Consider the following 15,744-nt stretch of genomic DNA (forward strand, 5'->3'; position numbering starts at 1 on the left):
CTCACACTGCCACCTGGTGGATTCCTCCAGATTTACGTAAAGTACGTGAGCAAGTATAAACAGTACAACACTTGCGTAGCAGGACCGTCCACTGCAGCATGCGTCGTGTGAAGTATAAATCCGGCCTTAAATGCACGTCCCTTTCATTTTCGCTGGTGTCCCCAAGTGTGCGGTTCTCTGTTAAGCAGAGAATGTTGCTGGATCTCCTTTATCGATGCCTTTGAGGATTTTGAAGACCTAGATGAGGTCCCCATGCAGACTCCTCTGCCAGGTTTAATTCTCCGAATCTGTCAACATAGGACATGTCCTTCAGTCCCATGATGCACCTGGTTGCTGTCCTCCAGACTCCCTCTAGTGCTGCTATGTCTTTTATTTCAAAATATGGAGATCAAAACTGCACACCATGCTCGAGGTGAGACCTCACCAGTGTCTCATGTGACTTAAGCATGCCCGCCCTTGACTGGCACTCCACACCTCATGGTGTTCCACCTAACATCCTGTTATCCTTCTTAACGGCTCCTGGACACAGTCTGTGAGTTGAGAGTGTCGAGTCCACTGCGACTCCTAACTCCTTCTCATAAGGTGGACCTCCCATCGGGTTTTCAAACCTCACATTTTCACTTCCTACGTGTAACACTTTACATTTATTTTTCCACCTGGTCTGGAAGGAGAACTGTGAGGGCCAGAAAACAGAAGTGAGTCGCCTCAAGGCCTTTCCAGCGATTTTACATAAGTGTCAGTCTTCATGGTGGCCCACGGTGACATTCTGAACTCGTGACGCAGCAGCAGGCCAGTATTGTCCAGTCTGCCTCCGTCTGTCTGTTTATGTGTTCTGTTCTTTCTCCATTGATCGGCGTGTCCTGTAAGTGTTTGATTTCAACACACAAGGCGCAATCTGAATGATTATTGGCTATGGAATGCAGGGGCTGCACGACTGGATGAATCCGGCTTTAGAACAAGGTGGGGTTCAGAAAACATTTCCTCACGACTTGCTGAGCAGGTTTCTTTAACTTTAACTCCTCGACTAATCCAGCCTTCCTGCTCTTCTCTTTTTCAGATTTGGGCGTCTTAGCAGTGCAGCAGAGGAGAGCAGAACAGTCGCGGGCTTCCTAAACGCTTCACTCAACTGCGGAGATAATGACGGCCTTCAAAGGAGTCTGGACGAGGCAGTTCTGGACCTCGATGGCCGGGGAGTTTTTGGCCGTTTTCATTTTCTTGGTGGTCAGCCTGGGCTGTACGGTGAACCTGAAGGACCAAGCAACACCGGGGCCGAGCACCACACACATCGCTCTCTGCTTCGGGTTCAGCATTGCCATACTGATTCACTGCTTTGGACACATCTGTGAAGTTTACTTGAACCCGGCCGTGGCCGTGGCCATGATCTGCACCAAAAAAATCAGCATGGCCAAAGGAGTCTTTTACATCATTGCACAATGCATGTCGGCACTGGCGGCAGCGGGAACTGTAGCACTGGTGACGCCGCACAGCAAATGGCCAGTTGCAGTGACTCAGGTAAGGGAAACATCTAAGCAATTTGCTTCCCTAGAACAATCCCACAAAAAGGCGCTTTTAGAGGGGCTGGAGGGTGGCACGGTGGCACAGTGGCACAGTGGATAGCACTGCTGCCTCGCAGTTAGGAGACCTGGGTGTTCGCTTCCTGGGTCCTCCCTGCGTGGAGTTTGCATGTTCTCAAAGGTGCATTGGTGGTCCTAAATTGTCTGTGGTGGGTGTGTGTGTGTGTGTGTGTGTGCCCTGCAGTGGGCTGGCACTCTGCCCAGGATTTGTTCCTACCTTGCGGCCTGTGTTGGCTGGGATTGGCCCCAGCAGACCCCCGTGACCCTGTAGTTAGGATATAGCAGGTTGGATACTGGATGGATAGAGGGGCTTGATTCAAAACTTTATAGACTGCTTTTTCTTCTTCTTGAGCAAGTGAAAGGCGCTATATAAATACAATAAAATGTATCCCTATGTTTGGCGGAGTGGTGGCGCTGAGGCTAGGGATCTGCACTGGCAATCGAAAGGTTGCCGGTTCGAATCCCATAAATGCCAATAGGGACTCTGCTCTCTTAGGCCCTTGAGCAAAGCCCTTAACCTGCAATTGCTGAGCGCTTTGAGTAGTGAGAAAGGCGCTATATAAATGCAATAAAATGTATCCATCCATCTATTATCCAACCCACTATATGCTAACTAAAGGGTCACAGGGGTCTGCTGGAGCCAATCCCAGCCAACACAGGGCACAAGGCAGGAAACAAACCCCGGGCAGGGTGCCAGCCCACCGCAGGGCACCCACACACAAGGGACATTTTAGGATCGCCAATGCACCTAACCTGCATGTCTTTGGACTGTGGGAGGAAACCGACGCAGACATGGGGAGAACATGCAAACTCCACGCAGGGAGGACCCGGGAGGCGAACCCAGGTCTTCTAACTGCGAGGCAGCAGTGCTACCCTCTGTGCCACCATGCCACCCAATAAAATGTATCCCTATGTTTATATGCAGTTGCTATTTTAATGAGACTTCTCCAATTGAGGTTTTTGGTTGTTTATTTACGATTGGATGCTTTTCCTGACTCCATTTATCCGGGTTTTGGGACCGGCTCTAAAATGGAGGGAGAGTTATAGACGTATTAAATAAAATCAGTTCAGGAAAAAAAATGAATAATCGCTTAAGAGTTCAGAGTGCAGCCACTCGACTAAAGGGGCTTCGATTCAAGTTCTGCTCTTCAGTAACCCTAACCCTAACCATAACCCTCAAAAACAGATCAGTAGATATTTTGAAAAATATTAGCATAATCATATACAGTCGTGGCCAAAGGTTTTGAGAATGACACAAATATTAATTTTCACAAAGTTTGCTGCCTCAGTTTTTATGATGCAATTTGCATCGACTCCAGAATGTTCTGAAGAGGATCAGATGAATAGCGATGAATTGCAAAGTCCCTCTTTGCCATGAAAATTAACCACTGCATGTCAGCCCTGCCACCAAAGGATCTGCTGACGTCACTTCAGTGAACTTCTGGTATGTTGACGAGGACAAGGCTGGAGGTCACTCTGTTATGCTGATTGGGTTACAATAGCAGACTGGATGCTTTAAAAGGAGGGTGCTGCTTGAAATCATTGGCATTGGAAAACACCAGGACCGTATCCTAAGGTTGATTCAGCTGTGGGCACCACCAGTGCAGAGCTTGCTCAGGAATGAATGGCAGCAGGCAGGTGTGAGGGAGGTGAAGACTTTAGGAGGATGGCCTGGTGGGTGCCAAGAAAGGCAGCAAAGACACCAAGAGAAACATCAGGGACAGACTGATATTCTGGGATTGGACTGCTGAGGACTGCTGGGCGAAAGTCATCTTCTCTGATGAATCCTCTTTCTGATTGTTTGGGGCATCAGGATAAAAGAAAAGGTGAGTGGCGCTACCATCAGTCCTGTGTCATGCCAACAGTGAGACCATTCATGTCACGTGGGGTTGCTTCTCAGCCAAGGCAGTGGGCTCACTCACAATTTGGCCTAAGAACACAGCCATGAATAAAGAATGGCACCAAAACATCCTGCGAGAACAACTTCTCCCAACCATCCACGAACAGTTTGGTGACCAATAATGCATGATGGAGCACCGGGCCGTAACGCAGAAGTGAGAACTAAGTGACTCGGGGGAACAAAACATCAACATTTGGGGTCCACAGCCAGGAAACTCCCCATTGAGAACTTGTGGTCAATCCTCAAGAGGCGGGTGGACCAACAAAAACCCACCGATTCTGACAAACTCCAAGCATTGATTGTGTAAGAATGGGCTGCTGCCATCAGTCAGGATTTGGCCCAGAAGTTGATGGACAGACAGCCTGCCAGGGTAAATTGCAGAGAAAGAAGGGCCAACACTGCAAATATGGACTCTGTGCATAAACTTCATGTCATTGTCAATAAAAACCTTTGAAACTTCTGAACTGCTTGTCATTCTACTTCAGTACACCACAGAAACATCTGACAAAAGATCTAAAAACACTGAAGCAGCAAACTTTCTGGAAACCAACACTTGGGTCATTCTCAAAACATTTGGCCACGACTGTACATTTTACACTTATACTAAAAAAGAAAAACCAAAACCTGACCCTGACCCTGACCTTCACGCAAAACCCTAAACTTAATAGTAACAGTAGAGACCCAGACGTCCTGCCCTCACCCAAACCCTAAACATAACCACACCACACCGGCAATAATAAAACCTCAGACACCTCACCCTCACCCAAACCCTAATCTTCACCACAGCACGCCTGCAGAGACCCCTTCTGGTGTCAAGACTGATATCTGCTACCCCAGGGGCCATTCGCTCTTTTAGGGCGGATGTCGACTTTTGTCGACACGAGAGGTTGATGACGGATATCAGGTGAAGAGGGCGAAAGAAAGCTGTAAATGTTGATCAGACTCACCGTTACATTATTGGTGGACCCTCTTTGCTCGGAGGACTGTTAGACTTGTTGGCTGCATGTGTGTGAGTAGCGCAGAGTAAGCAACGTCTAGAATGGCATCGACGTCGGGCGAGAGAGTGAAGCAAAGGCGCAAAACAAAATACTCTGTGCATGTTATTTCTTTCTTTCTTTCTTCTTTGCTGAATCAGACTCTGACGTATCGAACTCCGATTCTGATACAAGTGATCTGGAGATCGAAATGGAAAGTCAGGTGCCTGCATCAGCTGATTGTAGCGCTCGTGCAGCTGACACGCCAATGAAAACGTTCGCCCTGGGAGGGACTACACAGACATCGATCTGCGGGAGACGAGCTGGCAACTGCACTTCACCAAACGACGCGGCCTGCTGGTGGGCACTACGGGTTAGCAGCCACTCGACGACTTCAAGTCGATGTTTTACCAGAAAGTCCCTTTCAGCTTACGAGTGATGGGACAAACACGGATGTAATAAATATGTGAATACGCAGACTGTAGGGGCTCCTGGAACATAAAATGGAGTGGCAACATAATGTTGATTTATGTGTGAAGCCATTGCTTTGAGTATTTTGGAAAAAATATTCAGCCCTGGGACAAAAGGAAGAAAAAATAATTAGCCCTAAAAGAATTAAACTTTAAGCACACACTAGTGACAATTAATAATAATTCTTTGCATTTATATAGAGCTTTTCTCACTACTCAAAGCGCTTAGCAAGGGCCCAACAGAGCAGAGTCCCTATTGGCATTTATGGGATTTGAACCAGCAACCTTCCGATTGCCAGTGCAGATCTCTAGCCTCAGAGCCACCACTTCGCCAATTTAGGATCGCTAATGCACCTAACCTGCATGTCTTTGGACTGTGGGAGAAAACCCACGCAGACACGGGGAGAACATGCAAACTCCACACCGGGAGGACCCGGGAAGTGAACCCACCTTACTGCGAGGCAGCAGCACTACAATACAATACAATACAGTTTATTTTTGTATAGCCCAAAATCACACAGGAAGTGCCGCAATGGGCTTTAACAGGCCCTGCCTCTTGACAGCCCCCCAGCCTTGACTCTCTCAGAAGACAAGGAAAAACTCCCAAAAAAAAACCTAGTAGGGAAAAAATAGAAGAAACTTTTGGAAAGAGAGACCCCTTTCCAGGTAGGTTGGGCGTACAGTGGGTGTCAAAAGAAGGGGGTCAATACAATACAATACACAGAACAGAACAAATCCTCAATAAAAAATATAAATTTTAGAAGTACAGAGTAGAATTTAACAGTAGATGATATATCCCATAATAAGATTTGGATTTGTGTAGAGTCCTGGAGACCTCATCCTTCAAGCTGCCTCCCCCATTTGGCCATTCCACAGCTGAAACAGTGCTGGGCCAGCCAATCCGATGAAAGGACCCCTCTTTCCCACGATTCCTGCGATCCTCCATCAGGGATGACTTTTCCTTAGGCAGGCAAAACAACTTGGCAGGTAGGCCGTGGCACCAAGTGCCACATTTGAGTACCGAGAAGAAAAACAGAATAAGTGAGGGTTAGTATACAATTATAACTGTCATGTTACTTATGTTTAAGTGCTAATGACTAACAACAGAGATGCAGTCTGTACAGTTAATCAGCAGCTCTAGTCAGGGTGTGCTAAACTGAAGTTGTGAGTCTTCAGCCGGGATTTGAAAGCTGAGACCGAAGGGGCATCTCTTATAGTAGCAAGCAGACCACTCCACAGTTTAGGGGCCCTGTAACTAAAAGCTCGACCTCCCACTGTTATTTTATTAATCCTTTAAACTCATAAGCAGACCGGCATCTTGAGATCTTAATGTGCGCTCAGGTTTGTAAGTCATGATAAGTTCAGACAAGTAAGTCGGACCTCGACCATTTAATGCTTTATATGTTAAAAGAAGGATTTTGAAATCTGCCCTGAACTTAACCAGGAGCCAGTGTAAGGATTTAAGAACTGGAGTTATGTGTTTGTATTTTCTTGTTCTTGTAATAATTCTCGCAGCCGCATTTTGGATTAACTGGAGGCTGTATAAAGAACAGTTTGAACATCCAGTGAACACCGCATTGCAGTAGTCAATCCTACTAGAGATAAATGCATGAATTAGTTTCTCAGAATCCTGTTTATTTAAAAAGCGCCTTAATTTCCTAACATTTTTAAGATGGAAGAAACAACTTTGTAATATGCGCTTTAAATGACATGCTAGAGTCAAAGATAACTCCTAGATTGCGGGCTGATTCAGTAAAATTGACTGGGATTCCAACTGAGTTAAATGATGACAAAATATTGTTGTGATCAGCATCATTCCCTCCAACAATTAACATCTCTGTTTTATCTGTATTTAAAGACAAGTAGTTCTCATTCATCTGCTCCTTTAATTCGCTAACACAACTAATTAAAGACAACATTGGAGAAACTTCGTTTGATTTAAATGAAAGATATAACTGGGTGTCATCTGCATACGAGTGAAAATTAACATTATGTTTCCTAATGAGAGATCCCAGTGGAAGCATGTATAGTGAAAACAGTAAAGGTCCGAGTACTGAGCCCTGCGGGACACCATATTGAACTTCTGTGTATAATGATGGAGTCCTGTCAGCACATTTCTGTACATACAGTGCATCCAGAAAGTATTCACAGTGCATCACTTTTTTCACATTTTGTTATGTTACAGCCTTATTCCAAAATGGATTAAATTCATTTTTTTCCTCAGAATTCTACACACAACACCCCATAATGACAACATGAAAAAAGTTTACTTGAGGTTTTTGCAAATTTATTAAAAATAAAGAAACTGAGAAATCCCATGTACATAAGTATTTACGGCCTTTGCTCAATACTTTGTCGATGCACCTTTGGCAGCAATTCCAGCCTCAAGTCTTGTTGAATATGATGCCACAAGCTTGGCACACCAATCCTTGGCCAGTTTCGCCCATTCCTCTTTGCAGCACCTCTCAAGCTCCATCAGGTTGGATGGGAAGCGTCGGTGCACAGCCATTTTAAGATCTCTCCAGAGATGTTCAATCGGATTCAAGTCTGGGCTCTGGCTGGGCCACTCAAGGACATTCACAGAGTTGTCCTGAAGCCACTCCTTTGATATCTTGGCTGTGTGCTTAGGGTCGTTGTCCTGCTGAAAGATGAACCGTCGCCCCAGTCTGAGGTCAAGAGCGCTCTGGAGCAGGTTTTCATCCAGGATGTCTCTGTACATTGCTGCAGTCATCTTTCCCTTTATCCTGACTAGTCTCCCAGTCCCTGCCGCTGAAAAAGTCCCTACAACATGATGCTGCCACCACCATGCTTCACTGTAGGGATGGTATTGGCCTGGTGATGAGCGGTGCCTGGTTTCCTCCAAACGTGACACCTGGCATTCACACCAAAGAGTTCAATCTTTGTCTCATCAGACCAGAGAATTTTCTTTCTCATGGTCTGAGAGTCCTTCAGGTGCCTTTTGGCAAACACCAGGCGGGCTGCCATGTGCCTTTTACTAAGGAGTGGCTTCCGTCTGGCCACTCTACCATACAGGCCTGATTGGTGGATTGCTGCAGAGATGGTTGTCCTTCTGGAAGGTTCTCCTCTCTCCACAGAGGACCTCTGGAGCTCTGACAGAGTGACCATCGGTTCTTGGTCACCTCCCTGACTAAGGCCCTTCTCCCCCGATCACTCAGTTTAGATGGCCGGCCAGCTCTAGGAAGAGTCCTGGTGGTTTTGAACTTCTTCACTTATGGATGATGGAGGCCACTGTGCTCATTGGGACCTTCAAAGCAGCAGAAATTTTTCTGTAACCTTCCCCAGATTTGTGCCTGGAGACAATCCTGTCTCGGAGTCTACAGACAATTCCTTTGACTTCATGCTTGGTTTGTGCTCTGACATGAACTGTCAACTGTGGGACCTTCTATAGACAGGTGTGTGCCTTTCCAAATCATGTCCAGTCAACTGAATTTACCACAGGTGGACTCCAATGAAGCTGCAGAAACATCTCAAGGATGATCAGGGGAAACAGGATGCACCGGAGCTCAATTTTGAGCTTCATGGCAAAAGCTGTGAATACTTATGTACATGTGCTTTATCAATTTTTTTATTTTTAATAAATTTGCAAAAACCTCAAGTAAACTTTTTTCACGTTGTCATTATGGGGTGTTGTGTGCAGAATTCTGAGGAAAAAAATGAATTTAAACCATTTTGGAATAAGGCTGTAACATAACAAAATGTGGAAAAAGTGATGCGCTGTGAATACTTTCCGGATGCACTGTATTGGAATCGATTTGATAAGTAAGAACTAAACCAAGCGAGCACGGTGCCTGTAAGCCCAACATCATTTTCTAGCCTGTGCAGTAAGATAGAATGGTCGATGGTGTCAAACGCTGCACTTAAGTCCAACAACATAATTACAGTGGAGTTTCCTTCATCAGAGGATATCAGAATGTCGTTTACAACCCGTGTTAGTGCCGTTTCTGTACTATGACCAGTGCGAAAACCAGACTGGAATTTCTCAAATAAATTGTAATGCATAAGGTGTGTCTGAAGCTGACTGGCGACTACTTTTTCTAGTATTTTAGAGAGAAACGGTAAATTTGAAATAGGCCTATAATTATTTAGTATATGTGGGTCAAGATCTGACTTTTTAAGTAAAAACTACCCACACTACCCACTGTGCCACCTTGCTACCCGGGAAAAAAGTGAAGGAGTCAAAATACTTTCTAAATCCACTGTAAGTGCTGGGGCACTGGGACACCCGAGAGAGTTAATTCTCCTGTTCAAGAAACGGGAAACCAAGAACACGGACCACTGAAGCCCACAGCACTGCTTGTGCATGCCAGGCGTGAGACTGCATGTCGGGCACCATTAAAGAAGGGTGGGGTGCACTTCAAGGAAAGATTTGCGAAATCTTTAGTGTGCTGTGAGGTCACCCGAGTGCAGCAGTGCTAGCTTGGCTCGCTGCCTCGATGAGGTAAGACTGAGTGGGGTGTGAGAAATGAAATCCCCTGGCAGCTGCTTTCTCCCAAATGAACGTTGGTTTTGTTTTTGTGTTTGCCTCCTCCAGGTCAACGAAAACCTCTCGGCCGGCCAGGCGCTCCTCGTCGAAGTGTTCATTACCTTTCAGCTCGTGTTCACCATCTTTGCCTCATGTGACTCTAAAAGAAAAGATATCAAGGTCCCAATCCCCCTGATCATCGGACTGTCGGTCACCATTGGCCACCTCTTTGCTGTAAGTGTTTTTGTGGCTGCGCTCATGCAGGTCTTCTTGTTCTTAAGACGCCATGACATTTTCCCTTTTTTAAATGTTTCTTTTTCCACACAGATCCCCTACACCGGAGCCAGTATGAACCCCGCCAGATCTTTAGGCGTTGCTGTTGTTTTCAACTCCTGGCACAACCACTGGGTAAGGGGGGGGGGGGTCCCAGATTTCCATGTCTGGTTTGGTGCAGTGTGGATTATCAGGGTAAAGACACAGGGCAGCGGAGATGATATTGGTGCCTACTAAATTAGGCCAAAAAGAATGAGATTGACGTAACAAGGACCCCCTACTCTAAGACCCCGTATTTAATCCCAAATTACCAACCCATAATTGAAATTGGTAGAGGTGGCACTACCTGAGGAGCAGCAGCAGCAGAAGAAGAAGTGACACAACACCTAAAGGCCAGTCTGTCAGCAGGGGCTTACAAAGACCTTCCAGTAAGTACCAGTGCCATTGTGGGTCCTTATCAGAGGGGCAGACTGGTAGTTTAGCATCACATCAAGTCTTTTAGCCTTGAAGACCATCCAGGATAGTGCAGACGTTAACGGCGGCGCCATCTAGCAGCATGTCTGGTCCCTGTGCATCGCTCTTTACCAATGTTTCTTTAAATTGCCAACAGTTGGCACAAGTGTCCAAGTATGAGAAGGCCGACTGCTTTCATCGGGTGAAGGGAAACTGGATGTAAAACGTGAACGGCCCAGTGTGCGTGACTGACTTTCCGTATTTGTAGTGCTATTTGCTTGCTTTCTGACTCACAGTACGATTTCAGTCTTAGTCTTTCTGTCTGACTGGTGCTATTTGTTCGCTTTCCAACGTATTGTAAGTAACGTACATTCATCTCACTGTGGTGCTTATTCCATAAGTAATACCATGTAACACATTATAATTGTCCTGGTTTTTGCTAATATACCCATGCCACCGAAAAAAAGATGCAGAATTAGAAAGTCCACTTCCGATGCCAGAAAAAAGTCTGTTTCAGGGGCGTCTGAGACATTGCACAAGATGTGAAGATGTTCTCATACCAAGAATTCTGCTGATTCCAAATGATTTACCGTTTGATTTCAAATGACTACACGGACAACTCTACGTAGCATGTTCTATTGAATGTGAATTCGATTCTATGTGAATTTCCCCTTGGGATTAATAAAGTATCTATCTATCTATCTATCTATCTATCTATCTATCTATCTATCTATCTATCTATCTATCTATCTATCTATCTATCTATCTATCTATCTATCTATCTATCTATCTATCTATCTATCATATAGTGCCTTTCATATCTATCTATCTATCTATCTATCTATCTATCTATCTATCTATCTATCTATCTATCTATCTATCTATCTATCTATCTATCTATCATATAGTGCCTTTCATATATCTATCTATCTATCTATCTATCTATCTATCTATCTATCTATCTATCTATCTATCTATCTATCTATCTATCTATCTATCTATCTATCTATCTATCTATCTATCATATAGTGCCTTTCATATCTATCTATCTATCTATCTATCTATCTATCTATCTATCTATCTATCTATCTATCTATCTATCTATCTATCTATCTATCTATCTATCTATCTATCTACAGTGGGCAATCCTCACAATTTGTTCATTTTCGCACCACAAGGCAAAACAAAAAATATAGTGTATCCAAAGGCTCTGGATTGACCACTTATGAGACCAGTGGTTCGCTTCCTGTCGTCCTCCCTGCGTGGAGTTTGCATGTTCTCCCCGTGTCTACATGGGTTTCCTCCCACAGTCCAATGTCATGCAGGTTAAGTGCATTGGCGATTCTAAATTGTCCCTAGTGTGTGCTTGGTGTATGTGTATGTGTGTGTGTGCCCTGCGGTGGGTTGGCACCCAGCCCGGGGTTTGTTTCCTGCCTTGTGCCCTGTGTTGGCTGGGATTAGCTCCAGCACACCCCCGTGACCCTGTAGTTTGAATATAGTGGGTGGATAATGGATAGATGGACGGGTCAGCAGCAGGCCAAGCAGGTCAGCCCAGACCTCCCTGTCCTCAGCTACAGATTCTAGCACTTCCTGAGTAATTCCCAGGTATTCCCAAGCCAGCCAAGAAATATAATCTCTCTAGGCATGTCCTGGTTGGCTGCAGGGTCTCCACCTAATGGGACATGTGTGGAGCAGCTTTAGTGGGAGCCATCCAGGGGGCATCCTTACGACACGCCCAAACAAGCTCAACCAGCTTCCCTCGATCCTGAGGAGCAGTGATTGTACTCTGAGGCCTTACCTTGGAGTGTGGGCCCAGCCACTCTGAGAAGAAACCCTATTTCTGCCGCTTGTACTCCCAGTCTCATTCTTTTGATTTTTATTGTTCACAGCTCATGACCATAGATGAGGACAGGGATGTGGATTGACCGGTCTTTAGAGTCAGTTTCTGCTTCACCACATTGGACCCGTATGGCACCTTCAGAACACCACTTGTCAGTCCAATGTGTTCACCAAATAAATACAACGAAAATTGTGAGGTTTCAATACACAAATAGGGGATCTAAAAATTGAAAGTCCACCTTATGAGAAGGACGTGGGAGTCGTAGTGGACTCTAAACTATTAATTACCAGTCAGTGTTCAGAAGCCATTAAGAAGACTAACAGAATGTCAGGTTATATAGCACCTTGATGTGTGGACTACAAGTCACAGGAGGTTCTGCTCAACCTTTATAACACACTGGTGAGGCCTCATCTGGAGTCCTGTGTGCAGTTTTGGTCTCCAGGCTACAAAAAGGACATAGCAGCACTAGAAAAGGTCCAGAGAAGCGCGACTAGGCTGATTGAGGGCTACAGGGGATGGGTTATGAGGAAAGATTAAAAGAGCTGAGCCTTTACAGTTTAAGGAAAAGAAGATTAAGAGGAGACCTGACTGAAGTGTTTAAACTTATGAAGGGAATTAGTCCCGTGGATCGAGACGGTGACTTTAAAATGAGTTCAACAAGAACACGGGGACACAGCTGGAAACTTGTTAAGGGGAAATTTTACACAAATATTTTGAAAATTTATCTTAATACACAGAACCACAGACACTTGGAATAAGCTGGAAGTAGTGTGGTAGACAATAGGACTTAAGGGACTTCTAAAACTCAAGTCCAAGTCACAGGAGCTTCTTCTCAAGCTTTATAACACACTGGTGAGGCCTCATCTGGAGTCCTGTGTGCAGTTTTGGGTCTCCAGGCTACAAAAAGGACATAACAGCACTAGAGAAGGTCCAGAGAAGAGTGATGAGGTTGATTCAGGGCTACAGGGATTGAGTTATAAGGAAAGATTAAAAGAGCTGAGCCTTTACAGTTTAAGCAGAAGGAGATGAAGAGGAGACCTGACTGAAGTGTTTAAAATTATGAAGGGAATTAGTGCAGTGGATCGAGACTATGACTTTAAAATGAGTTCATCAAGAACATGAGGACACAGTTGGAAACTAATTAAGGGTAAATTTCATACAAACATTAGGAAGTTTTTCTTTACATAAAGAAAGATAGACAGTAGTAGTGTGGTAGACAGTAAGACATTAGGGACCTTCAAAACTCGACCTGATGTTATTTTTGAGGAATTAAGTGGACAGGACTCGCCATCCTTGTTGGGCTCAATGGCTCCTTCTCGACCAGACTGTTCTAAAGTTCTAATTAATTCACCAGTGGCACACCAGTCAATGCTGCAGCCTTGCATCTCCACTTGCCCAAATTTTTTTCACGGCCCATAACTACCTGTTCACAAACTGATCATCTTCCCCATATCCATATGGATTTTCTCCAGTACTCCCATTTCTCCCACACCCCATTTTGGACTATTCCTTACAAAGGCTGCATAAAAGTCCCATTACTTACTTACTTACTTACTTTTCCTTTCCTTTTCTCATTAGATCTACTGGATCGGCCCGTTGATGGGCGCTTTACTTGCTGCATTCATCTACGAATACGTCTTCTGCCCGGATCCTGAACGCAAATTAAAGTTGAAAGCCATCTACCAGAAAAGCAGCACTGGAGTGGCAGACGACTCTGTGCAGCTCACCCCGGGGAGTAACACTGAATACAGTAAGCTGGAAGCTGCCGCATGAACGTTTAATTTCAGATTTATCTTCACTTGGACTGCATTGCTGTCTGACATCTTTTTATTTAACAAAGAGACTGAATCATGGAACGGTGAGATATTTATTTTTAATGTTCTTCACAAGTACCGTCTGCTCTCACTTTCACCCTTAATGGCCACAAAGCTCAGACATCGGTGGTTTCTTGGATGTGTCTCACACTTACCGCTCACTAGTGCTAACCTAATGTATATATTTATTTTTTTGTTCGTATCTTAATGCAGTTGCACCAATTGCATTAATGCATACTGTACAGAGTTTATAGTTCAGTATTTTCCATTTTTCTCTTGTCTAAAACAAGTAACGTGTAATTGTTTCATAATAAACGTGTTTGATTCATTGGCGGCTCTAAGTATCGTGTTCATGCATGATTGCTGCCTTGTCCCCTTTCTTTGGCTCCTGCCTTGCACTTGATGCTGTTGGGATTGATCGGCCCGCACACGGGATTAAGCAGATCTCATCGGTGACGGGTGAGTCACAAATGATTCGTTCTTTATGGGTGACTCTTTTCAGTGAATCGTGGGAATCGATTCACAAACTCAAACGACTCGACAGGAGTGCTAAAGCATTTGGTTGTGCGAGTACCGCATGTCTGATTCATGACAGCTGTTCACTTCACTTAGGATTCTTTCTAATCAGAACTAAATTATTATTGGTGAATGAGAGCTCTGTCATTGGTCATTCTCTCTTTCGTCATTCAAATTCAATACAGTAACAACACTTTTATATTAGAGTGTTCTAATTGTTTTTTGTGTATAAGTTGTTATTGGACTTGTTTAAACAGAATATGTAAATACTAGCTGTGATACCTGCTTAAGACGGGTTCAAATCTAAGTAATCAATGTAGACGTCATGGTACTGTTTGCAGGGCACCATCTATTGCAATTTTCTAATGTGTATAACAATAAAATGCATTTCATGTGTCGTTCCAACAGATGGCGCATCACAAACATGTGTAAGAAGAAAATGCATTGCATGTGTCGTTCCAATAGATGGCGCATCACAAACATTTGTAAGAAGAAAATGCATTGCATGTGTTGTTCCAACAGATGGCGCAGTACAAACATTTGTAGTAATAAACCACATAGATGTAAGATGCATAAAATGCTAGATTGGGAGCTTATTCCAGTGGTTTTTCTCCTTTCAAGGGGTAATACTGATACTGAGTCTATGCTAGTACTAGCCGTGCTACCCATCTAAGAGAGGTTGAAGTCGACATAATCAACGTAGACCTCAGTGTTAACATTTGCAGTGTGCCATCTGCTTGAAATGTTTTTGTACTTCCTGTAGTAATAAAATACATTGAATGTGCCATTCCAACAAATGGTGCATCATGAACATTTGCAGTAACAAAACGCATAGATGCTAGATACATAAAATGCTAGATAGGGAACTTATTCCTGTAGTTTTTCTCCTTTCATGGTTTAATACTGATACTGAGTCTATGTCAGTACTAGCTGTGCTACCCATCTAAGAGAGGTTGAAGTCGACATAATCAACGTAGACCTCGGTGTTAACATTTGCAATGTGCCATCTACTTGAAATGTATTTTGGACTGCACGTTGTTAATAAAATACATTGCGTTTTTCATTCCAACAGATGGCGCATCACAAACATTTGTAGCAATAAAATGTATTGAATGTGTCGTTTCAAAAGATGTCACATCACAAGCATTTGTAGTAATGAACCACATGGACGCAAGATGCATAAAATGCTAGATTGGGAGCTTATTCCAGTGGTTTTTCTCTTTCATGGGGTAATGCTGATACTGAGTCTATGTCAGTACTAGCTGTGCTACCCATCTAAGACAGCTTGAAGTCGACATAATCAATGTAGTTCTCAGTGTTAACATTTGCAGTGCACCAACTACTTGAAATGTATTTTGGACTGCACGTTGTAATAAAATACTTTGCGTTTTTCTTTCCAACAGATGGTGCATCACAAACATTTGTAGCAATAAAATTTATTGAATGT

The 15,744-nt window shown here is 44.1% G+C and overlaps 1 protein-coding gene across 1 annotated transcript; it reads left to right on the top strand.

Moving 5' to 3' along the window:
• Nucleotides 1–1,024: 1,024 nt before the first annotated feature.
• Nucleotides 1,025–14,107, top strand: LOC114653205 (aquaporin-4-like). Its single transcript, XM_028803389.2, has 4 exons — nucleotides 1,025–1,512; nucleotides 9,471–9,635; nucleotides 9,729–9,809; nucleotides 13,546–14,107. Exons 1-4 carry the CDS (start codon nucleotides 1,138–1,140, stop codon nucleotides 13,738–13,740), a joined length of 816 nt encoding a protein of 271 aa, XP_028659222.1. The 5' UTR covers nucleotides 1,025–1,137; the 3' UTR covers nucleotides 13,741–14,107.
• The last annotated feature ends 1,637 nt before the right edge of the window (nucleotides 14,108–15,744 follow it).

The sequence above is a fragment of the Erpetoichthys calabaricus genome, chromosome 6 (assembly GCF_900747795.2).
Source record: "Erpetoichthys calabaricus chromosome 6, fErpCal1.3, whole genome shotgun sequence".
NCBI lineage: Eukaryota > Metazoa > Chordata > Cladistia > Polypteriformes > Polypteridae > Erpetoichthys > Erpetoichthys calabaricus.